The sequence below is a fragment of the Trachypithecus francoisi genome, unplaced genomic scaffold, assembly GCF_009764315.1.
Source record: "Trachypithecus francoisi isolate TF-2019V2 unplaced genomic scaffold, Tfra_2.0 Lachesis_group2, whole genome shotgun sequence".
Taxonomy (NCBI): domain Eukaryota; kingdom Metazoa; phylum Chordata; class Mammalia; order Primates; family Cercopithecidae; genus Trachypithecus; species Trachypithecus francoisi.
The window spans coordinates 108,670,654-108,696,374 of NW_022681465.1; the positions used below are offsets into that span (position 1 = coordinate 108,670,654).

The 25,721-nt window shown below is 36.3% G+C and overlaps 2 protein-coding genes across 6 annotated transcripts in view; both read right to left on the minus strand.

Moving 5' to 3' along the window:
- The window catches only part of AP3B1 (adaptor related protein complex 3 subunit beta 1), a 302,972-nt gene that overhangs the window by 82,668 nt on the left and 194,583 nt on the right, over positions 1–25,721 (minus strand). For all 5 annotated transcript variants that reach the window (XM_033179939.1, XM_033179938.1, XM_033179941.1 and 2 more), the window contains exons 20-22: positions 23,224–23,371; positions 10,687–10,759; positions 1,184–1,290 (exon numbers count right to left, since the gene is read on the minus strand). In XM_033179939.1, coding sequence (XP_033035830.1) covers positions 1,184–1,290; positions 10,687–10,759; positions 23,224–23,371 — 328 coding nt within the window. The remainder of the gene's footprint in view (positions 1–1,183; positions 1,291–10,686; positions 10,760–23,223; positions 23,372–25,721) is intronic.
- LOC117065300 (polyadenylate-binding protein 1-like) lies at positions 14,894–17,503 on the minus strand. Its single transcript, XM_033179943.1, is given in 2 exon segments — positions 14,894–15,717; positions 15,720–17,503. Coding segments are annotated over 2 exon segments (1,881 nt in total). The 5' UTR covers positions 16,981–17,503; the 3' UTR covers positions 14,894–15,097.

Below are 25,721 nucleotides of genomic sequence, written 5' to 3' on the forward strand. Positions count from 1 at the left end.
GAATAAACGAAAGACTTAACTGCTTATTTTCAATGCTTCCCCCTTCATATCTTTTAATGTGCCTTTTCCTTTTAGAAACAAGGACAAATTAAAATCGCAAATACCATCCTTATTCATTTCTGAGTGGTTAAGAGATAATCTCATTCTATGCTTAAAGAGAACATTGTAGCTTAAAACTTTTCACCTGTACTTTCTAAGCGAGGTGACCAGTGTCGAACGGAAATGCAGATAGCTTTTTTCAGTATTTCACTGCATAGCCCTGATAGCATACTTGCTTTGAAGGAGGAATTTTTTTCCATAATAACACACAAGAATTAGGCACTTCTTTCTCCCACTTTTGGCAGAAGCAGCTCTATGCTCCCAGGCAGTTCAGATGATCAGTTACATACCCTGTAGTACCCTGCCAGCCCTGAGAACCAGATCTACTGAAGCTACCTATGCCCATCAAAGCTTACTATTCTGTCTCTTAGTCTGTCAGATTTCTGACAACAAATTAACAAGAGGTCAAGCATATCAACAGATTACGTATCTTAGGCAGCATGCTTGATTTACAGTGAAAGGTTAGTGGATATAATATGCTAACACAATAAAAAGTTGTGGCAGCTTCAAATACCATGATAAGTTGATGGTTTTTGCATTATTTTGTGACAGGTAGGTTCTAGCCTCACTTCACATCACATTCTATAAATAACATTACAGAATAATTTTAAAGACACCAACACATGTAAACAAATGTACAAAAATAAGACAAAGAAAAAAGTTATCTTGAACTTTTAAATAAAAACAGTCATGAGTTTTTAATAGTCTATGAAAAAATAGCGTGGTAGGAATAAAATGATTACGGAAACGAAAGTCTGTTAATGTAGACAACTTTTTGTGGCACAGTTCAGGTGTTATGTACTGTGTCAATGTGGTGAAAAACCTTTGTATGTTACAGATATATAACAATACCAGAGAAAAACATACAGATGATAATTAAGTGTGGACAACAAGGGAAAAAAACTGAGAAGACAATGGTTTGAGTAAATTATTTAAAAAATTAAAAGGTCTTAGCTACATTGGGCTTGTTCTTAGAGAAGAATCTGTTCAAAACTAAGAATCCACTTCAAGTATTTACATTTAATAAAAAAGATACAATGGCAACGTAAGAAAACTGAGCTGGTGTATTTTAAAAATAACTTACACTGATGACTGAAGAGGAAGTTGACAAGTTTAAACCTTCAAGATCAGCCATCAAACTTGGAGAAAGAGCTGGTGTGGGAAGTGCAACTGGAGTAGATACTGGGTTAACTGTAAGAAAAGGCCCAAATTAGTAAATGTGCATGAACATTTAATTCAAATTATTAAAAGCAACATTTTTATTTTGTTAGTAAATCTAATTAAATTACTTTGATTAATAAATGTATGACAATTCTATTTAACATCTTGATTTAGTCAAGTTATTATCAAGTCATGGCAGTTATTAGCCTTAGCTTTCAAAACATAATGGTAAATCCTATAACAAAATAAAGATATAAATATCTTGAGTAATAGTTTGTGAAAATTTTTTCACATAACATTATCACTAACATTTATCACCCAGTAATCTCCCTAAAAAGGTAAAGCAGCATTTTTTTTCCCTCAGACTATCAAAAGAATAACAATCGCTTCCAAGAGAATGCTCCAGTGGAATTAGAAGTCTTGAAAGATGTTTAAATCCTATATCTATTTTATTCTCTACTCTAATTCGGGGTCCAGGCTACCTAATTCCCTTGTAATTATACTTTTTCAGAAAAAGCTATGTGCTAGATGGAAATGTTTGACTGATTCTAAAACTGCTATATACTTGAGAACTGATACTGTAAGTTTGGAAATCTAAAAATCCAAGTCTGATCATGTTACTTCCCTGCTTAAGACTCTTTGAAGGCTCGTAACTGCCTACAAGATAAAAGCCCAACTCCTCAAGTTCACTAAGTCCTCTACGGTCTGCCCCAGTCCTGTCTAACAGCACTTCCTGTGATAACAGAAATGTTCTACATCTAATAAAGTGGCCACTAGCCACATATGTCTAACATCTTCTTGATATGTGGCTAGTATGACTAAATAAATGCATTTTAAATTTTGATTAATTTAAGTAATTGCATGTGGCTTGTGGACACCATACTGGACTATTCAGGTCCAGCTTATCTCCAATTTCAGCAGTGTTATGCGCTAGTTCTATGGGATAATAGTTCCCAAGATCTTGTTCTATGTCTTGGAGCCTTTTATATTCTACTCTGTTTGCCTACTTCTCTGCCTTGCCCATCTTGCAACTTTGATCTGGCAAGCTACCCTTTAAAAGGAAAACACTCTCTGGCTCACCTGCAAACAGCTTATATGTGCCTTCTTTGTTCCACAGATATACTTGGACAAACTTCTATAACTGTACTTCTCATGTAATACAAATTTGTGTCTTTATAGGTTTGTATTTCTGCTAGTCTGTGTGAACAGACAATAACATTAATTTTTGGTGCTTCTAAACCATTTGAATAAAATACATTAAAATGTGGTCAAGTTTTAGCTTCCAACAAGTTCTCACTCCAAAATACTATTCTAAAGGGAATAACATTTACTTAATTTGACATTTTTTATTTTTATTTTTGGAGATAGGGTCTTGCTCTGTTGCCCAGGCTGGAGTAAAGTGGTGCAATCCCTTCCTGGGCCCAAGCAATCTCAGCCTCCTAAGTATGTGCATGCCACCAAACCCAGCGTTTATTTTTTTAAAGAGATAGGGTCTTCCCATGTTGCCCAGGCTGGTCTCTAACTCCTAGGCTCAGGCAATCCTCCTACTTTGGCCTCCCAGACTGCTGGGATTACAGGTGTGTGCCATGACACCCAGCTGTGACAGTAATTTTCAAAGCATCTTTTTCTCATTTCAGTCTCACAACATCCAGTGAACAAGGCAGAACAAATATTAATCCATAAAGTTAACAACAAATATTTCTTCTGCAAGGTAGCAAGTGAGAGACAAAAAAGTTCAAGATCCTTAAGTAACAAAACCTAATTAAGAAAAACAGATACACATATCTGAAAAAAAAAATTAAAAAGAAACAATACAGTCCGTAAATGATATGGCCAAAGAAGAAAAAATTCAAAGGAAACACTAAATAAAATATCAACATATATAATTAAAAAAGCAGCCTGGAGGTTGGATGGGGAGGTAGTGGAGCTCTTGGTCTTCCCCATGCTCACTTAGTAGGGCTGAAGCACAGCTTCAAACCCCCAGGCTTCCTTAGACCCACACTGAAAACCCCTGTAGAGTTAGTAAGTGTCACAGAGTCGGGGGAAAACAAGGATCACTGGAGATGGAGTGGAAGAGGAGGCTTCATGAATAGGAGAGAATGAAGTCCAATTTTTAAGTAAGGGTGGGATTTGAGTAAGAGGAAAGAAAGAAGCCAGTTAATTGTTGGATAACAGAATGCTATAAACAAAGGCTGGGAGGTGGGAAATTGAAAAACTAAGGGGACTGGACTTATCCTATTGACCACGGAGAACAGCCAAAAATCGATCAAACAGAGGAATGACAATGAATATGGTCCTGCAGGATGGTCAATCAGACGGTAGTACAATGCACAGACTGAAGGCAGGGTTGGGAGTATGGAAGAATTTACAATAGTTTAGGAATGAAGTGAGGCAATGGCAATATGAAGGCTTAGAAAGAGCATTTAATATTGAAGACACTGGAAACTGAGCCACAGGGAGACTAATATTGACAAGGTCATTAAAAAAGTGAATGGTAGAACCACGATAGAATTAGAAACTGCTTCTTCTAACTTGGATCATAATGTGTTGCTTTCCCATGCAACAAGTAACTTTTCAGGTAAGTTCCAAATGCCTGTTTGTTCATTCCTTTGTACACCTGTCTACCCATCCACCCACCATCCATCCTTTCAAAATATTAGAATGCCCATGTAAGGAATAAAAAACTGAGTAAGAAACAGCCTCTGATTTCAATGGTGGTTTGGCTAAATACTACCAAGACACAAGAGAAGAAAATTCACACCACAAGCAAGTTCTGCTCTTTTTTTTTTAAAAAAGGATGGGTTTTAATATCATTTCAGAAGATGTGTGCTCTGCTATTAAAGAGATGATTATGAATCTGTTTGCAGGTATGGCGAGATGAAAGTTGGCATTGAAAGCTTATCCTAAAGTGAATTCTGAGGCTAGTTGACCGTGCTGAAGTATTTCATTAGTAATGTGTAAAAACAAAGTGACTCTATAGGGTTTTAAAAAAAAATGTCCTAGCATACAAGTTAAAATGAAATATCATGTCCATCTGTCAAATTAGAAAAGGTAATTTTAAAATACAAAATCTAGCATTGGTGAAGGTACAAGGAATATAGCACACTCATACTGATACTGTGTAAGCTGGTGCAAGCTTTCTGAAAGGCAATTTTATTTACTTATTTTTGAGAAGGAGTTTATCTGTCTCCCAGGCTGGAGTGGAGTGGCATAATCACAGCTCAGTGTAGCCTTGAATTTCTGGACTCCAGTGATCCTCCTGCCTCAGTGTCCTGAGTAGCTAGTATTACAGGTGTATGCCACCATGCCCCGCTTATTTTTCTATCTTTTTGTAGAGACAGGAGTCTCACTTTGTTGTCCAGGCTGGTCTCGAACTCCCAGCTTCAAGCAATCCTCCTGTCTCAGCCTCCCATGTAGCTGGGATTACAGGCATGAGCCACCATGCCAAGCCTAGAAGTCAATTTTGGACAAACAAATTCTTCAAAGTATTTGTTCCAGCAATACTACTCCTGGAAATTTATCTTAAGGAAACCGTTACAGAGATATTGAAATATATATTTACAATGATGAATGTTACTTCACTAATTATGATAGCAAAAAAATGGAAACCAGCTAAATTCCCAACAATAGTAAATCTGTTAAACAGAATTTGTTATAACAGTATAAAGGACAACTATGCAATTATAAAGAACGTAGGTTTTGTTTTTTTTTTTTTTGGAAACAGGGTCTTGCTCTGTCACTTAGGCTGGAGTGCGATGGCACAATCACAGTTCACCACAGCCTTGACCTCCTGGGCTTAAGCAATCCTCCTGCCTTGGCCTCCAAAGTGCTAGATTATAGACATGAGCCACCACACTGGCTAAAAACATGTACTTTAAACAGAGGAGAAAGCAAGTGATAAAACAGCTTCTCAGTACAATCCAATTTGGAGGGGGGATTTGCATATGAAGAGAATCTAAACTGATATGTTGGAATGTAACCTGGGGTGTTTGGATTACAAGTTAATTTTATTTTCTTCTTTTTATTTTAAAAACTTTCTATAAAATATCTTCTTTTCTAAAAGTAGATCTAATAATTATTCAATTATTCTTCTGATCAAAGCATTGCCTTAAGATTTAAGAATAAGAAAAACTGAATATATAATGGCTTAATATGTTGTTATTTAATATGTAATTTGCTGCATCATCTGTATCATTGGCATCATCAGCACCAGCATCGTTACTAACCCCAGTAATGCCTATCATGTGTCAGGCACAGTTCTAAATGTTTTTACATATATCAACTCATTTCATCCTTTGAGAATTAAATGACTCCCAAAAGTATTTGTACCATCTCAATTTTATAGACAAAGCAGCTAAAGCATGGAGAGGTTAAGTAAATTGTCCAAGATGACACAACTAGTGAGTAACAGAGCTGGGATTGAAACTCAGACAGCTTGCTCCACTGTCCTCTCAGCGACTCCATTCTACTGCCTTGACCACAATTCACTCGACAATGTGATATTACATATCATAAGGCTTATTTGACGTATGATTATTGTTGGCTGACAGAGATTTTTTAAATACTTCACCGTCACTTGTACTAACAATGTAATGACATAGGTTTACATTTCCTATAAAAGAACACTAGAATATGATAACTGATTTATGATTGTCCTACTGAGAGCACATGGTATGGGGCCCTAAAATATATTGTAATTCCAGGAATATAAAATATGCCTGAAACATAGAAAGCATATTGATATCTCTAAGTCTAACAAAAGACTGTTAGGTCATACATTATCCTAGAACAAATATTTTTCTCATGTATTGTTAACTGACTCCCATGAAAGAGAGTCATATAACTTAATGATCTAAAGAAACTGTAGAAGTTTTACAGTCTTTAAAAAAAATTACAAATGAATAAAATGAGACACAAAGAAACTACTAAACTGATTAAAAGCATAGGACTAATCCCTGTGCTCATGATAACATCCCCTCAACAGATACAACAGGGGAAATAGTAAGAGAAATAACCAAATTACTTTGTAATAGAGTCAGTCTATTACTAGGGTTGCTGCCTTAGAGAGAGACAATCATTAATTCTGACAGTAGCAAGCTCTTTCCCTCCTCCACACCTTTATTCTGCCTAGTATACCCTCCCCTCATGCCTCCAACTGCTTGACTGATGCTTTTTTTCTTTTTTTGAGATGGAGCATCGCTCTGTCACCCAGGCTGGAGTGCAGTCGCGTGATCTTGGCTCACTGGAACCTCTGCCTCCCAGGTTTAAGCAATTCTCCTGCCACAGCCTCCCGAGTAACTGGGATTACAGGCGTGTGCCACGACACCTGCCTAATTTTTGTATTTTTAGTAGAGATGGGGTTTCACCATGTTGGCCAGGCTGGTATCGATCTCTTGGTCTCAGGTGATGTGCCCGCCTAGGCTCCCCAAAGTGCTGGTATTGCAGGTGTAAGCCACCATGCTCAGCCAACTGATGCTTTCTTAAACTCAACTCAAAAGTTAAATTTTGATACTGCTAGGTGGATTAGGTACCTTGATACTAAACAGTATTTTGTGCATTTCTCCTCATTTCATCTATAATGAGGCAATCTAATTGCCAATTTATCTGTTTTTCCCATTACACTTTGAGCGTTCCTTGGGTAGGGACAATATTGTATTCATTTAGAAATCTCCAGTATGTAGCAGATTATAAAGATCATAGCAAGTACTCAATTAACATTTCCTGAATGAAGAAATGAATAAATTCAGTACTTGCAGTCTTCCTGGTATGTACTGTGTACCTACCCAGCAACCTGTGTGGATTATGATGTGCCTCTTAGATAAAACACAGGGAATGTGTCTGGCCTTCTTTCAAGATTCATCTAATTCTCACAGTTAAGAACTAAAGCCACTGGAGAGTGACACTGTAGTGTCTGAGCAACAAACTGCATGCCACGGGCAATGGAAAACTACTGTAGGCTAATAGGAGGCATATAATGAAGTTGGCACTCTGCTTGTCTTTAAGCTCAGATCATGGTTCTTCCACAAGGATTTTGTAGTTTTTAAATTTGGGGTTAATGAAAACCCTAAAGAGGGGTTTTCAGCTCCCTCTTTGTTTCTTCACTATACTATGAATCTCTATTTTCTCTCATATACAATAGTTACTTGTCCAGGTATCTGCGTCTCTGACTAGATTTTAGTTTTTGGAAGGGAATGACTAAATTCTATTTATCTATTACAGTACCTACCGAAGTACCTTGCACTTAGCAGACGATCCAGAAAACGTAGGCTGAACTGACTTGTTAACAAGAGTTTCAAGTGTCATTTCTGACAAATGCAGGACTATGAAAGATTTTTAAAGAAAGGAGCACTTCGGTATCAAAACCAAAGAGAAGTACTTATCCTATAGTGAGTTAAAAAATGTAGGTTGGTATCAAAGTTCCCTTAAAAATTCAAAAAAACTTTCATATCAGTTCTTAAAACCTTGATTTTTTAAAAAAGTTTGTGTCTCAACATATAAAAATATACTTTTTATAGAATGGAACTATAACAATTATATCATTTTATAGGTTTTTCCTTTTTTACCATAGTTGCCAGGAAATCCAACGTTGAATATAAGAAGAAAAACTTGTAATTAGTACACTCTAGTTCTTGTAACATTTACTCTTAGTTCCTTTTTAAATGTACTTTACTGTTATTCTTTTATAATTTTAAACTTTAAAATTGTGAAGGTTACAAACATACATATGTAAGATATTCAAATGTCACAGAAAGATACAAAACATAAAATGAAAGTCTTGGCCTGGCACAGTGGCTCAAGCCTGTAATCCCAGCACTTTGGGAGGCCGAGACAGGCGGATCACAAGGTCAGGAGATTGAGATCATCCTGGCTAACACGGTGAAACCCCGTCTCTACTAAAAAATACAAAAAACTAGCCGGGCGAGGTGGCGGGCCCCTGTAGTCCCAGCTACTCGGGAGGCTGAGGCAGGAGAATGGCATAAACCTGGAAGGCGGAGCTTGCAGTGAGCCGAGATCTGGCCACTGCACTCCAGCCTGGGTGACAGAGAGAGACTCTGTCTCAAAAAAAAAAAAAAAATGAAAGTCTTATTCTTGTCTGTTTCCAGGTTAGTCCTACATCACAAGGACACCGGAGCTAACCACTGAACAATGCCACAATGAAATTTTTATATATGCCTTTATATGTATTATCAATTCAAGAAATATTTACTGGGTGCCCACTAACTGGCAGGAGCCACTCTATACACTAGAAATAGCAGTGAGCAAGACAGACAGAGATCCTGTCCTCATGGAACTTATATCTTAGTCAGGAGAAAGAGACAATAATCAAGTACCAAAATTTTAAGGTAATGTCATAGCGTGAAAAATGCCATGAAGACAAGAATAACAGGTGAAGGTTTGTGCTATGGTCTGAGTATTTGTGTCCCTCCAAAATTCATATTGAAACCTAATCCAGACTCTGGCAGGGCCTTTAATAGGTAATTAGGTTATGGGGGTTCTACCCTCATGAATGGGCTTGGTGCCCTTATAAAAGAGATATAAGGGATAGTGTTTCTTCCTTCTGTCACATGAGGAAACAGAAGTCACTATCTTTGAAGCAGAGCTAGCCCTCACCAATTGTCAAATATGCTGGCACTTTGATGTTGGACATCCCAGCCTCCAGAACTATGAATAATTAATTTCTGCTGTTTACAAATTATCCAGTCTAAGGTATTTTGTTATGCCAGCTCAAAGGGACCAAGACAGTGTGTAAGAGTAGGTGACTTCTGAGTTGGGGAAGTAAGGATCAGCCTGCCAAATCTGGGGGAATTGTTCTTAGCAGGGGAACAGCAGTAGAAAGGCCCTTGACAGAAATGAGCCTGGTATGTGTGACAAATGCATAAAAACAAAGTAGGATGAAATGTGGATAAGAAGCAGAGAGGGGTCAGATCATCCACAGTCTGAGAAACCTGGAAAAGGAGTATGGGCTTTCATCTAAATGCAAAATTAAGCCATTAAATTCAAGGGTTTAAAATAAGAAAGAAATAAGATCTGATTTTATCAGTAGTTTATCAGTAGGATAAATTTCTGGAAAAGAACGGCTATGTTGGCGGGGTGTGGTGGATCACGCCTGTAATCCCAGCACTCTGGGAGGCCGAGGTAGGCGGATCACGAGGTCAGGAGATAGAGAGCATCCTGGCTAACACAGTGAAACCCCATCTCTACTAAAAGTACAAAAAATTAGATGGGCGTGATGTGGCACGTGCCTGTAGTCCCAGCTACTCAGGAGGCTGAGGCAGGAGAACTGCCTGAACTCAGAAGGCTGAGGTTGCAGTTAGCCGAGGTAGTGCCACTGCACTCCAGCCTGGGCAACAAAGTGAGATTCTGTCTCGGCGGGTGGGGAGAACAGCTACGTGAAAGGATATGTGCAATTTAAGTTTTGATAGATATTGCTAAAATGACTCCAACGAGCTGTACCTATTTATATTCCTACCAAAAACATGTGCGTCTGTTTCTCCAAACCTTAGCAACACTGGATGTTACCAAACCTCAAAATCTTAGCTAATATGTAAAACATGATTGAAATTTAACTCCATTTTTATTTCTAGTTTCTCTGTTATTTCTCTGTATTATATATTTTAATTTCTCAATATTAAGTATATGCCATGTCTATTGGGGACAGGGCAGGTAAACAATATAAACAGAACACATCTATGACAGAATGAGATAATCTAAAACATAACTCACTCCCAGCACAGAAAAACTCTATCAAAAAATGACAGTAGTTTAATATTCATGAAATCTCACTTCTTGTTACTCTTCTCCTAGTGCAACAAAGTACCACTATCTCTCTCTCACAATGCAGGAGGATTTAACAGGAGGTGATAAATATATATATATCTCTGCACACTTGGGTGAATATATTTGTAGGATTCTGAATTCTCAGATTTGCTGGGACAAAGATTTTTTGTAGGTAAAAGACTGATAGGTGTAGCGAAACTGGCCTCCAAAAGCTTTGTAACCTATTTTTCATTGCTACTAAAATTGTGCCAAGTGGAAGATGGTGATGTCCTTTCCATTTCCTTAATCCTCTACCTCCTTAAGTTACATGTGTCAATCCCCATAATCCACATTTCACAATGTAGAAGTTATAAGATATGGATGACTATTTAACAAAACACATATAAATTACTAAAGCAAAAGATTTTAAAATGAATTTTGTATACTTTTATTTGGCCATCTATATTTGTTCATGTGATAATAAAGTGATATGCTGAATAGATGAAATAAACAAATACCACTGATTTCCAAAACTTTCTTGCATTATTCATCTATAAGTCTTACACAATAAATATTGATATATTTTGGGACATGTAAATAAAAGGCACTATACAAATAAAAAATACTCTTACTAAACACAGAAGAAATATTTTAAATTACAATACTTACAATCATCCAAATCTAGAAGTGAAACATCTTTGGTAAGCAGAGTTCTACCTTGTTTTGTTTTCTTTTCTTTCTCCTATAAAATAACAAATATTTCATTTATCACATGTTCTGTTTTAAAAATCTATGTAGTCCTTAATATTCCAAAACATTTTTTTCTCTGCTTAGTGGTATCAACAAATTGAACTTCTGTATGGTTATACAAAATGTTTTCCTGAATCAACATTTGTCTCAATTAGCATAAAGTATTTCTTACCCACTATGCAAACTCTTATTTTAAACTATTTCGTGTTTAAAAATTATAAATGTCAGAAGAAAATTTAAAGGTATATAATTATTTTATAACCTGACAACTTCTTGCTAACATAAAAACGTAAAGTGGCTCTTTGGTAGAGAGTCCACAAATATTCTTGAAAATAACTTCTAAACAGGTTTACTTAAGAAAAAGAAATACTCAATATATGCAGAGCTCAGAGATTTTTGATGGGCTTGTGATAGGTCAGCCTTTTCTGATACAGTTTGTGACAGGCATTGTACTAGATATTTTATGTTTCTATACTGGGTTTATCAAACTCCCAGGCTCTTTCTTTTTAGAGTTGAAAGGACTCACATACTTGCTCTACTGTTTTGTAGAGAAAATAAATATTTCAAAACATATCTGCATATAATTAGGGCTTCCCTCAGCTTATTTGGTCTACTGTACTTACAAAATGTATATATCCATGAACTAGAATACAGTGCCCCTAAGCCTGAACTGTTCACAGTTTGGTTAGAGATTGAGAAAAAATTTGTAAATCTCTTAAAAAGAAAATTGTATTAATTAAGTGCATTACAAACAACTAAAGGCCAACAAAGAGTAGGGCGTTAAATATAATTGGGTCAAAGTTTATCTTTCTAATCTATACTATGTTTTACATTAAATTTTCTCAAATCACAGACCAAAACTAAAGTTTCTACTAAAATGTTTTTGTTTATTTTGTCATTCATTCATTCATTCAATAGGTATGTATAGAATTTTAAATATATATTCGATTCTGTGCCAAGCAATGGAAATAACAGCCAAGACAGATGCAGTGCTGCCTTCAAGTAACTTATAATCAACCAAAATTCTATAGCTTATTGTTAATGTGCTAATAAATATTTTCGAAGTATTCATTTAGCCACAAGAAGGTACCACTGAAGCAAAATATATTTTATCACCATTTAAAGTTTACACAGTGTTAGAGCTCCTACAACAGTGCACATACATGAACAAAAGCATTACATAAAATTATACATAGGTAACATTTTAAAATAATTTAAATTTCACTTGCTTTTTCCCTTATGCTGATACTCAGAAACTTCAAGGACAACATAATAATATACATTATTAATACACTTAAAAAGGCACTAATTTTCTTCTTGAAAGTAATTATTTTTATCACTGAACACTCCAAATCATCTAGTTAAGTTTTAATTTTCATTCCTCATTGAAAAACGAAAGAAATAGTATTTGCCACTCTCTCCATTTCTCAAATGAGTAAACAATGTCTAAGATGGGGAAAAAAATAGAAGAAAGAAATGTTAGTTTTGAAGCTAAAATTTAAAAGTCGCAAGTAAATGAAAACAAGTGCCAAATGAAACTGCTGTCTCAACTAGAATATCATTCCTGTGAAGAAAGAACATGTAACAAAAAGAGCATATCATCATGTGACTTATCAAAATGCTATGCTGAGCACAATGGGTGTAGCTTCCTATAAGCTACAATGGTGCATGACTGTCTTTATGGAACTGTAACCTTCCCACCTGAAAAATTAGAAACCTATCAAATCAAGATGAAGTTAAAGCTGAAGGCAAGTCTATACCTTATTTTCTACTTCACAGCCAAGAGTGTGTAACAATATCTATTAAATACATATCAGGTCACATATAACATAGAACAGAGCTGCATGTGAAACTGGCATAATCGCTTATTAGAGGCTTAGAACAGAGAGAAAAAAGGCTTTCAAAAGGACAGAATTTCATTGACTTTCTGAGAACAGCAAATAACCAGTGACTGAAATACAACATTAGCAATAGATAATGGTCATTTCTACTGAATTGAAAAACCCTTGCATTCTGAATCAAGGCTATAGAATGCTTCATGATGTGTTTGGTATTCCTCTTATATTAGATTTCATTTTTCATTTTAAAAAATCCATAGTAAGTTCAAAACATTTTCATACTTAAAGGCTCTACTATAAAAATAAAATTCTGAATTCTAAACAAAGAAGTTAAGAGCTCTATTCCATCAAACATTTCTCCATTTGCAATTCATCTTGGTAATAGAGACAGAACCTGGGTAAATGCATATAGGACTTGAGGCAGGAGATTTTTCTTGCTCAATGCATAATTCATGTGCTCCGCCTGCAAAGTGTGTAAAATGAGAATTTCACACCGCAGCATGAGCCATGGAGCTGCAGAGAAAAGGCAGATGAAATCATATTTTACTGTGCGATTTTATTTCTTACCCTCCCAATATTTATACAAAACCATCATTGACAAACCAAACACACTGACAGATCACCCACTGCTTCCATTGTGTTAGTACTTGAGAAGAGATCAGGCAGAAAGATAGACAATTTGTTTTTGTATATTTTTTTAAATAGAGGATTAGGTTTTTAACAGCTGAGTGACCGTATTAGACTTTTATAAGGACAACAGTAACTGATCTTAGAATCTCAGCACAAAAAATACCTAGTTTTCAATTCATCATCCTCAAATCTCCATTTTGTTTCTACGGTATTCAATTATACACCTCAACACATCAACATTTTCAAAACGCAATACAAAGTCACAGGGTTAAAAAAACTGTTTTCTATTTAATACATTTCATTTCAAATAATAAATAAAAGATCCTAGAAATACTTATTAACCTCCAAATAATACAAATAAAAACATGTAACAATGTACCTGAAAAGATTTTTTAATGTATTATGCATGTTCATTTTCATGCTGATTAAAAAAAAAGGCAAGTAACAAAAAAGACCTGACACGACAAGCATCAAATATGCATCCTAAGAGGAAACCACTGTAAAGAGGTTTGAAATTTGAAACTGTAAAATAGGATAAGCAGTATGTAAAGTTTGTCAAAGCCATACTGTGCTTTGAAATCAACAAGAAATCAAAGCTAATTTGTAGCCTCACAGGACAAGATATTTGCATGAAATATTTTCAATTAGAATTATCAACCAAGGATAACTTCATGACTTTCTTTCATTCAAGTTAACTGACAAATATGATTTCAAAAATCTGAGGCTCACACTTATACTTTTAAACCAAAGTACACTGCTGGTAAATTGAGACTTCTTTATGAGTTAAAAAGAAGTGTAGCCCACTAAAACCCATCTTTCCTATTAGAGTGCGCCTACTTCAATAGGAAAGCCTGCTTAATCCAAATCCACTTCATTTTAAAGGTCTCAAGTGCAATTGAATAACATGTTTATTTTAGAGAACTTAAAATATAAATGAAATTGGGAGAGACATAAACTGAGAGGCAAGGCTTTGCAATATAACAGTAAAACCCAATATTCTCCAATATTTATAGAAGTTATATAATTGAAACATACAAAAATAGTTGTAAAAACATAATTAAAACTTGCGCATTTTTCTTTTTTTTCCACTGTTTAAGGAATTTTTATTAAAGCAAGAATTTTATAATCCAAATTACGTTTCCTTGCTCAGTTATCAATTCTGTTACTTAAAACAGAACTGACATTTTGAGCTATTCCACAGTAAAGAATTACAAAATTAAAGAAAGGAATGCTTTAAATTTTTGTACTTTGCTGAAAATTCTTTTTCCCAGGGTCTATAAAACATTAATTTGTTTTTATATTTTACTATTTTTTGTTTGTTTTTTTGTTTTGTTTTGTTTTGTCTTGTTTTTTTTGTTTGTTTTTTTTTTTTTTGAGACGGAGTCTTGCTCTGCCACCCCGACTGGAGTGCAGTGGCCGGATCTCAGCTCACTGCAAGCTCCGCCTCCCGGGTTTACGCCATTCTCCTGCCTCAGCCTCCCGAGTAGCTGGGACTACAGGCGCCCGCCTCGTCGCCCGGCTAGTTTTTTGTATTTTTAAGTAGAGACAGGGTTTCACCGTATTAGCCAGGATGGTCTCGATCTCCTGACCTCGTGATTCGCCCGTCTCGGCCTCCCAAAGTGCTGGGATTACAGGCTTGAGCCACCGCGCCCGGCCTGTTTTGTTTTTAAATCAATAAGTAATCTAGGACTAGCATTATGTTTGCTAGACCTGGCATTTGCTCGGTACATAAGGTTCAAAGTTTCCTTTCCTTTTTTTATTTTATATTTTGCAATTTTTTTTCCATAATATTTAAGTTTTTCGGTGTTTAGATATTTTTCTTCGGTGAAGCACAAGTTTCTTTTCGTGGTCCTTGATCAATTTTAAACAGTTGGAACACCGGTGGCACTGTTAACTGCTTTCTGGGCAGCCTCTTTAGCTTGGTGGGCTTGTAGTACAGCTACAGCTTCATCAACCTTAGAACGGAGTGACTCGGGAGACTCGAGCATATGAAGAAGTTCTGAATTATCAATCTCCAACAACATGCCAGTGATTTTACCGGCAAGAGTAGGGTGCATGGCTTGAATAAGAGGAAACAGCTGTTCACCCAACATTTGCTTTTGCTCTTGAGGAGGGGCAGATGCCAACATGGAAGCAGTCAAAGGTTCCTGACCTTGTACATGAACAGCAGGCTGTTGCACTGTAACTTGTGGCTGTGCATTAAGATGTTGCTGAGGACTGCGAACTCCTGCAGCATATTTATACTGTGGAATGGTGCGGACAGCAGGAGTAGCTGCAGCAGCTGCAGCTGCAGGACGTGGACCCATTGTCTGTGTTGATGTGTTAGCAACACGCTGTGTTGACATGACTCGTGGAACCTGTGAAGAAGCTGGTCTCATAGTACTAAATGGTGGTCTAGGAGCAGCTGGGCGGATAGCACCGGGCATATTTTGGAATGGATGAGGTCTGGCACCCTGAGCAGTCCAGCGAGAACGTGGTCTTAGTTGGCAATTTGGCTAGGAGGATAGTATGCAGCACGGTTCTGAGTCTGTGGGATAGCTGCCATGAAGTAACCTGAAGGAGGTGCTGGCTGGTAAGGGTTGATTACAGGGTTCGGCACAGCTCGTACACTTGCCATTCTCTGCATATACTGGTTAGTGAGGTAAGCCTGGCGCTCTTCTTTGCGCTGAGCTAAAGCTACATACAATGGCTTTGTGGCCACAATTCTACCGTTCATTTCTGTAACTGCTTTAGTGGCTTCTTCCGGGGAGGAGAAACATACAAAACCAAACCCTTTGCTGCGACCACCCTCCATCATAACCTTTGCACTAGTGATTGTACCAAATGGAGAAAACTCTTTCCGGAGACGTTCATCATCAATACCATCATCAAGATTTTTCACATAAAGATTAACACCTTGGTATCTGGTGATCCTATCTTGCTTCATCTGTTCAAATTTGCGCTTAAGTTCTGTCTGCCGTTCCACCTTTTTCTGAGCTCGACCAACGTAAATTTGTTCTCCATTGAGCTCCTTTCCATTCATCTCATCCACAGCTTTCTGTGCATCTTCATGCCTTTCAAAGCTTATAAATCCAAATCCTTTGGATTTTCCACTTTCATCAGTCATTACTTTCACACTTAAGGCAGGCCCAAACTTGCCAAAGACATCCTTAAGGCGCTCATCATCCATGTCTTCTCCAAAATTCTTGATGCAAACATTGGTGAATTATTTTGCCCTAGCTCCAAGTTCAGCTTCTCGTTCTTTACGAGACTTAAATCGTCCAACAAATACTTTGCGATCATTTAGGAGCATTCCATTCATTTTTTCACTAGCTCGTTCAGCTGCTTCCTGCGTCTCAAAGCGTACGAATCCATGGCCCTTGGAACCATTTTCATCACAAACCATCTTACATGAAAGGATGTTACCAAAAGCAGAAAATGTATCATACAGTGCTTTATTATCAATGGATTTGTCCAGATTTTTAATGAATATGTTGCCTACTCCACTTTTGCGAAGTGATGGATCACGCTGAGACCACATGATGCGTACTGGTTTGCCCTTTATAACATCAAAATTCATGGTGTCCAAAGCACGCTCCGCGTCCGCCGGCTGCTGGAAGTTCACATACGCGTAGCCCAAGGAGCGGCGGGTGATCATGTCCCTGCAGACCCGGATGGAGAGGATGGGCCCGGCCGGGCTGAACTTCTCGTAGAGCATCGCCTCGGTCACGTCGGGGTGGAGGACCCCCACGTAGAGCGAGGCCATGGGGAGCTGGGGGCGTGGGGTTCATCTCGGCAGGGCTGCCCGCAGGGCCACAAGCCGCCACCTTTCCGTGAGAGGAGGAGAGCGAGTGCGGGGCTGGGGGCCGGAGCCGGGGGGAGGGGAGCGGGAGCAAGCGCAGAGGGACAAAAATCAACCGGAATTGAAAACTACTCAACGGCCGCAGAACGGGGTCGATCCACTGCCGCTGGCTGCTGGCTGCCGGCGGGGTGGGAGGGTGGAGGTGTCGGGTCTGGGCAGCGGGAAGGCCTCGGTCTCTTGGTTCCTTCTTGGAGCTGCTGCGGGGCCGCGGGCGGGCGGGTCGGTCTCAGCTGCTTCACCGGGTTATTTTATAAAAGAGGAAGAAAAAAAATAAACGTCTCCGGCGGTGGAGACGCGGATTTTTTGTAAATTTTTGGGGGGTTTTTAAAAAGATTTTTAAATATTTTTTTTGGATTTTTTAAATAATAAATGTGTGTTCCGAGCCCGGAGCACACACTCCGCACTCTCAGCACTAACCGCCGGGGAGAAGGGCAAAACTTGGGTATTTTTCAAACAGAACATAATACCAGTCAAAAAACAGTTCCTTTCACTCTTATTCATGATTTATTTCACATCACACGCCAAATTTACTTTATCCCCAAGAATCTTTCAAATAAAAGAGCTTTATTTCCAAAATCTTTTATTAAGGTAAATCTTAATATTTACTGACATTCAGACACCAGTCACAATACTAGTGACTGATCCTTAGGGCACCTAAGAGATTCACTCAGTTTCTTTGCACCTCCCAAAAGGAATCAGCAAAGTTTTGAGACACAAATATAGCCTGAGATAAAAATAACTGACAAGAGCAACTCAAACACTGCTAAGTATCTATAGTTGGTACTATTTTCTTCATAGCTAGTATGTACCTTAATCTTAGTTTTAATTCAAATACTGAAATGCTTTTAAGTATTATTAAGTGCAAGCATATTAAATACTTTATATTTATTTCACATTGGTAGATTATTATGTTTCATATAGTTTATGTAATTAAAATGTTTATAAGGAAAATACATAAAATGTACTCACAATAAATTACAATCATAAAGTTTTTATCATTTTAATCATAGATTATCTAAATCTTCAGCAATTAGTACACAGACACTATAGATATAACTAGAATACTGCATCGTGAATAAGGTGCAAATAGTGGACTAACAACGTAGCTGAAATAACTATGGTGTGGAGGAGCACTCTAATATACTGGGTAGTTATAAGAACACTGAAGCCTAGGTTTCATGAAGGATAAAAATCCTGGAAATGTAAAAGCATCATTTTAAATAAATTTTTTCACCATCTGTTCACATAATTTTAACTACAAGCAGAATATAACTTAATTATATTGGTCAAAAAGAGGATAAAGTGATATAAATGTGAATCTCTTCCTGATACAATGTGATCTACATTACTGAGTTTTCTCTCCACTCTTTCACACAAAACAATTTTTCCCTTTACATTGTGTAAAGTATGTGAAATCACATAAAATAAGGAATTACTAAAAGTAATTTTATTATAGGTGTTATTTGGAACAAAAGAATTACTTCATTGAAATGACTATACTAAAAATATTTCTCAATTAAATATATTTCAAAAAATAACACCTACACATAAAATACGCTTATCCATCAACATAATTATAACAACAAAATTTTCTCCGGTCATTACTGACAACATCTGACCTCAAATGAGGACATATTCCAATCAATAACACAAACAAACAAACATGGCACCTGAATGTGTGACTATAGTTTTGTGCCTCATGAATATGCTGGGGTATTTTAAGAACATAAATAATCCCCTTGTGGTTCTCACCCTTTTGCCTGTCCCATTCATATGAGTGACACCCCATCATCAGTAACATTTTTCATTCCTTGCAGCCATTCTTAACTAGGAGAAGTGGAGGGTCGCAGTGATATGAGGCTACTTTCTCCCTTGCTTTTATTTTCTGTAGTAAATGATGGAAAAACAAAGAACAAAGGCATAGAAATAGGAAGGGATACAAAGTGTTAATAGAACCACAAATATTCCACTGGGATCAGAATTTCGTGTGTGTGGCTGGGCAGAGTTGCCGATGCCTGTAATCCCAGCACTTTGGGAGGCTGAGGTGGGTGGATCACTTGAGCCCAGGAGTTCGAGACCAGCCTGGGCAATATGGAGAAATCCCTCTCTATCAAAAATACAAAAAATTAGCCAAGCATGGTATTGCATGCCTGTAGTCCCAGCTACCCAGGCGGCTGAGGTGGGAGGATCATCTGAGACTCAGAGGTCCAGGCTGCAGAGAGCTGGGATCATGCCACTGCATTGCAGCTTGAGTGACAGAGCAAGACTCTGAAAAAAAAAAAAAAAGAAGAAAGAAAAGAAAAGAAAGAGAGAGAGAAAGAAAGAGAAAGAAAGAAGGAAAGAGACAAAGAGAAAGAAAGAGAAGAGAAAAGAAAAGGAAAAGAAAAGAAAAAAGAAAAGAAAAGAAAACAGAAAACAGGTTTTCTCTTTAAAAGAAAACCTAGTTAAGACTAGGTAGGTTTGGGCAAGCTAGCCTGAGTTTACTGAACTCAAATGGCAAGGGGCCATCAGGCCAAGTGAATTTAATACCATCTGGCAGTTGTATAGAAGGACTTGGGGTTGGGAAAGCATTGGTCAGAGGATAACCAATGGCAGTGGTCTATGCAGGTAATGAAAAGCTGATCTAGAATAATGGCAGTAGGGAAAGAAGAAACAGACATGAGAAATAACACACAGAACCTATAGGAGTTGGTAACTATCTAAACATACAGAATGACGGAGTAGTCAGAGATAATTCTGGGGCTTCAGATCTGGGAGAATGAAAAGAATGCTGGTGACAAATGGTAGAGCATGTCTTTTCATTGTATTCGGTTTGGAAACAATTAGGTTTCATTATATTAGGTTAGCCTCAGAGAGGTCTAAAAATTTGGTATGAATTTGGGAAGAAAAGCCGAAACGTATTGTAAAGACTGAAAGACATTACCATGGAAGTAATTAACATAAATGTTTTAGCTGAAGCTATAGGAGTGAATTAGGTCTCACAACAGGACAAATTTAGAGGGAAAAAAAGAAGACTAAAGAAAAATTCATTCACATCAATTAATATCTCAAAACACTAATGTGTACTAAGTACTAATTTGGGAGCAACGTTCATACTTGGGTGTCAGAAGCGGGTAAAAAGTGAAGCAACTGAAAGAATGAAAGGTCAAAAAAGTCAGAACAAAAGGGATGCAGAGACTTTTAAGTAGTAGGGGAACAGTCATACAAAAAGACCAAGAGTAAGAGAAGGCTACTGGGTTTGGGGAAGGATCATAGCTGCCTTTTCAGAGAGCAGTATGTGTAGGATAGAGTTGGAAATAACTGGGTTAAGAAGTACAAGATGCAGGATACATAGATTATTTTTCTAAACTCACTCCCACTCATGTACACACACTCTGTCTTTTCCACTCCATGCTCCCTCTCTCTCTCTTTAAATGATGAAAAAACCTGAATGCTACAGTTGGCAGAAAAGGAATGAATGGAGAAAGAGATTAAAGGTGCGAAGGAGACAGATGATTATGAACAAAACAAGACCAAAAGGAAGTAGGAGTTACCCTTGGGGAAGTGGATGCGAATCTTACACAGAGCTGCATTCAAAGGAAAAGTAGGGTAAATGGAGACTGTGAGTTAGAGAGTAGAGACACTGACCGTGGATGGCAGCTGTCTTCTAAAGAAAGTGGTTAAGCTCACAGGCTGTAGGTAAGGGAACAGAATTAAATGTTGACTTACAACCTGAATAGTGTAAAAAGAGTGGAAAAAAAAAGCAGGATACTTAAGAGTTACCAAAAAATTTAGATTACTTTTAGCATTTGATGTTCTCCAATACTGTTGATCTTTTATGAAATTTTAAAAAATGTTAAAACTGTTGTTTTATGGTTATGTAGTGTGTTACACTGATCTTTCATATTTTATTTTTAACATAACACTTGAAAGAAGTAAGGTAGGTACTAGCATTTCTGCTTTACAGATGAGGAAACTGAAACAAAGATATTCTCTCCCAACAAGTAGAACACCATGCTTATCTCATAGGACTACCATAAAAATTAACTGTTCTGAAAGCCATATATTCAAGGTAACTCCTAGGTCACATTTTCATGCTCAGTGCCCTCAAAACACATTGTCTGGATGAAAAAAAAAGAAAAGAAAGCGTAAAAGTATAGATTTAGTTAGGCTGTAGATATAAGGCATATGAATTTTCAGCACTAACATATTGTCATGCTAAATTAAAGTAAAGTACCCACCATCTGCCTTCATTACTCATAATTTAGAGCAGAAGCCACAACACTTGGTGCAAGGAGGACTTTTCTACAATTATAGTCGCCTATTATTAGAAAATAGATCTACTCTGCAATTGCATGGTATATGCCAAATTAGTCAGAAAGAAATAGAAATAAATAAGTAGTTATGGTAGCTCCAAGGTGGAGAATACTTATTCCAATTGCTAAACTAAAGCCCAAAATTCCACAGTCCTGCCTGCCTATTATAGATGGGAAAAGGCATTCTAATATAAATAAGCCACCTAAGGGAAACACATGAACACAAAACTATCAACAATGTGAGCGAAACCCAAATTTCTCAAAAGTCTTGGTTCACTGCAATAGTTTGAGTTGTTTTATACTGACGTTTTATAGGAAAATATTTTTAACTATCAAGAGATTTAATCTGATCACTGAAAGTCTTTGACAAAGAAGAAACAAACAGAATCACTGACCTGGAGTGCCCCCGTGGCTTTTATCTTCTTTTGTTTTTTTCAGGGGGAGGAAAGAGTACAACACAACATGATGTTCAACCACTGTGGCTTTTTAATGGCATCCTAAAGCTCTGCTTCTAATACTACAGAGGAACTGAAGTCTATAATTTTTCAACTGTTACAAAACTTCCTAAGAATAACTTCCACCACTTGACACTCACTGATTTCTTGTTCTGTCATTTAAAAAAATACTTCTTACTCTGGGTTGTACTTACTGTCGATTTATAACTCTATTTTCAATAACATTTTAAACTTTCTGGTAATTTGATGTACGTACAAAATGAGAGTACACCAAACTCACTATGTGATAAGTTTTTATATCAGTCCAGATTAATAAACCATAAAATCTCTTAAGATTTTATGTGAATTTTTTAAAAACAAAAATCTTAGGTTACTTTATATACAGACACAAGTTTTAAATATAAATTCAAGGTTAAGATAGGTTTTAATATATGCAAGAAAATGTGAAATAAGGCTAGCCAATTTTAAAAACATTCTTTAACAATAAATCTTTGGATGGGGGACGGCAATTGTCTACTTCAATAAATTAATTTTCATCCTTGCCTACTCAGATAACATACTGAAGAAATTCAAGTTAATAGAACAAATAAACGAAAACAATATTGGATTAAGAAGAAACTGAACTGAATCAAAGGCAGAGTTTGGTCATATTTTCAACAAACAGAATAACACAGTTATATATAAAACTACTATACTTGAAGTCTAGCATGAACACGGCCCATTTATAGGAAGGGGGTGATTATTAAAGACCAAAAATAATTATAATTAGGTCTGAATTCTATATTATTATTTTATTCTTTTAACTAGACCTGAAATCAGATACAATACATTTTACATTAACAACTACATTTTTGCAATGTATACTTTATTTTTTTCCTGCTAAGCAGGCAAAATTCAGTGTTACAAATGTTATTACCAAAAAGCATTATTATTTTATTATATAAGTGGCTCTTGCATTTGTTTTTAAATAAATGTCTATGCAAATTCTTACTAAAGAATGTATACTCTTTAATTAAAGCTTTAAAACACACTCTATTATGCAAAATGCCCAATATTTTAAAAAAGTGAATAGTCTCAATTTCTGATGATGTATGTACACTTAGAATTCTTTGCTCAATACTATTTTTTGTGACTTCTTTTTACATTCCCTTCAGCAAAAACCCCCTTTGTCACAACCTAGCCAAGAACAAAAAAAGCCATATGCATAAGAGTTCCCTGATTTCAGTGTCAAGGGATGAGATTTTTTTAAAGTTTCTAGCTTTTCTTCAGAGTTGGGTTATAAGGGAAAGGCTTATCTAGAAAAAATAAAATCACAGGCATAGATAAGGATGGTGTTGTTTATTTTAGTCGCTGTAAGAATATTTACCTTCAATTATAACAAATGCATAATCTCTTACCTGAGTGACTTTTCTGGATTCAGATTCACTTTCAGATTCTGACTCTGATTCAGAATCTGAAGAACTGTCTTCTATTGAACTAGATTCGGCATTTGAAGAATCTGAAGTTTTAGATTTTTCATTTTCCTTCTCCCCATCTTCAGAATCACTATATATAATAGTAAATTTTGAAATATCAACTTTAACTCCTTTATATAAGTAGTTTATATAAAAAATGGTTTTTAAATTCCAGAATACATTAATGAGGTAATAATGAAGGTATTACCCATAACCAAATAAATTAGAACCCATTCAAATTCAGTTCTATCCTGTCATATGCAAAAAGTCATAAAATGACACTAAACAATATAATCAAAAACAATGTAGAAAATACTAAATGTCTGATTTACCAAGAATTAAATACTACCAGTAACAACTTCAAAGATATTTAGGCTGATTTTTTAAATGCTATCTCAAAATACTGTGTGTGTATACATATATATATATTGGAGACAGGGTCTCATTGTCACCTAGGCTGGAGTACAGTGGTGCAATCATGGCTCACTGCAGTCTCGATCTCCCGGGCTCAAGTGATTCTCCCACTTCAGCCTCACAAGTAGTTGGGACTACAGGCGTGCACCACCACATCCAGCTAATTTTATATTTTTTGTAGAGACAGGGTCTCACTATGTTGCCTAGGCTGGTCTGGAACTCCTGGACTCAAGTAATCCTCCCAACTCGGCCTACCAAAATGTTGGGATTACACGCTTGAGCCACCACATCCGGTTCAGTAATATATTTAAATATTTATATATCTACTTTTGCTAAAATAGACTTGTATTTTATACACTTTTCTACTCAAGAAAATTACTTACACAAGTTCTCAAATGTGACCTTAAACACATTCTATGAGAAAATGTTAACCAGTTCAAAGGAACTGGTTAACAAAGGAACTTACTAAAGTACTATCTTGCTACAAATTTAAGCTGATCAAATATAAACTTTTAAAATACCAAATGATCATACCTAAGTGATTAACACCATTCATTTGTTCACCTACTCAACAAATATTAATTAATTTTTGACTACATGTTGGCATTATGTTAGGTGCTAAGGATAACAATGGTTAAGAGGATCTATGTGTGTCTACCCTACAGAGTCTACAGTCCACTGGAGGACACAGATAAGGTCGCAGTGATAATACAGTATAGTAAGTAATAAATTATAGTGTGTTAGGAGAACATTTGGAGAGACACCTAAACAAACTTAATCCAATTAGGAATGCTTCCTGGAGAAAGAGACATATAAGCCAAGATATAGGAGTAAGGCTGGCAGATGGGCAGGGAAGGAGTTCTCCAAAGAGAAGGAATAACGTGTGAGATGACCAAACACCCTTATCTCAGGGGATGAGAGATGCCTTGTGGTGTTTTATAGTTTCTTGGAAACTAAAAGTCTAGTTCTCTCTACAACATGTGTGTGTATATTTTTAAGAATCTACTGTGGGACAGAAAGGGCTAGGCATTTCATACCAATCATACTGATTATCTAATTTAAATGCACTCTTCCTGGGTACATTACTATCCCATTTACAATAATGAAATTAATATTCAGAAAGGTTAAATAACTTGCTCAGGGACACATAATAAGAGGGGCAGAACTAGAATCTGAACTTAAGCCTGTCTCACTCTAAAGTCCGTATTTTTTCCACTATGTCATACTATCTCCCTTCAAATGAAAATACTTTGGAGTGTAAAATTTAAATTTGGTCATAAATATTTATGATTACTAAAGGGTGGTTTTTGAAGATGCTTAAAGCTTATTAAGAGCTTTAAAAAATTATCACACTAGCAAAGTTAAAAAAAATTCTAAGAGGCAGAAAAATACTGGGGGAGGGAGAGGAGTGAGGCAAGGAAAGAATCGATATTTCCTAGAATTGATTTTTGTGGAGGAAATATGATTGCTCTTTATTAAAAATGGAGCCATGGTAACATCTCAGAGCACATGTAATTATATTTGAAGACTGAAAAATATGTTGTTGTTTTTCCCTGGCAAAAAACCGGCAATTTATTATCCCCAATTCACTGGTTAAAATGTGTACTTAAAAATATAAGGTTTAGAATGTATTTGCGGTTCTCTTTGTAATAAACAATTCTTTTAAATTCAAACATGGGTAAAGAGAAAAATCTATTTCTGAAGAAAGGAATAATAAAACTAATACATGACTACAAATTTCTAGTATACTGACTTTTGTCATCTGAAAGGACATTTCATGCACTGAACAAAATTTTCCCTTTCTAGAAACAAGACATGTTTTATAACTCATATCATCATAGATATTCTGATATTAAACCAGAAGTACAGGATTTCTTTCAAAGACATGGTTATTATAAACCAAGTAGCTCCTTTGCTGCAACAAGTGAATGATTCTAAATATATTTAACTTCTAGCTTTTAAGATAAGATTTTAAAAGTAAAAGTGTTATTTTATTATGCATCACTCAATTTTGATGGTAATTATTG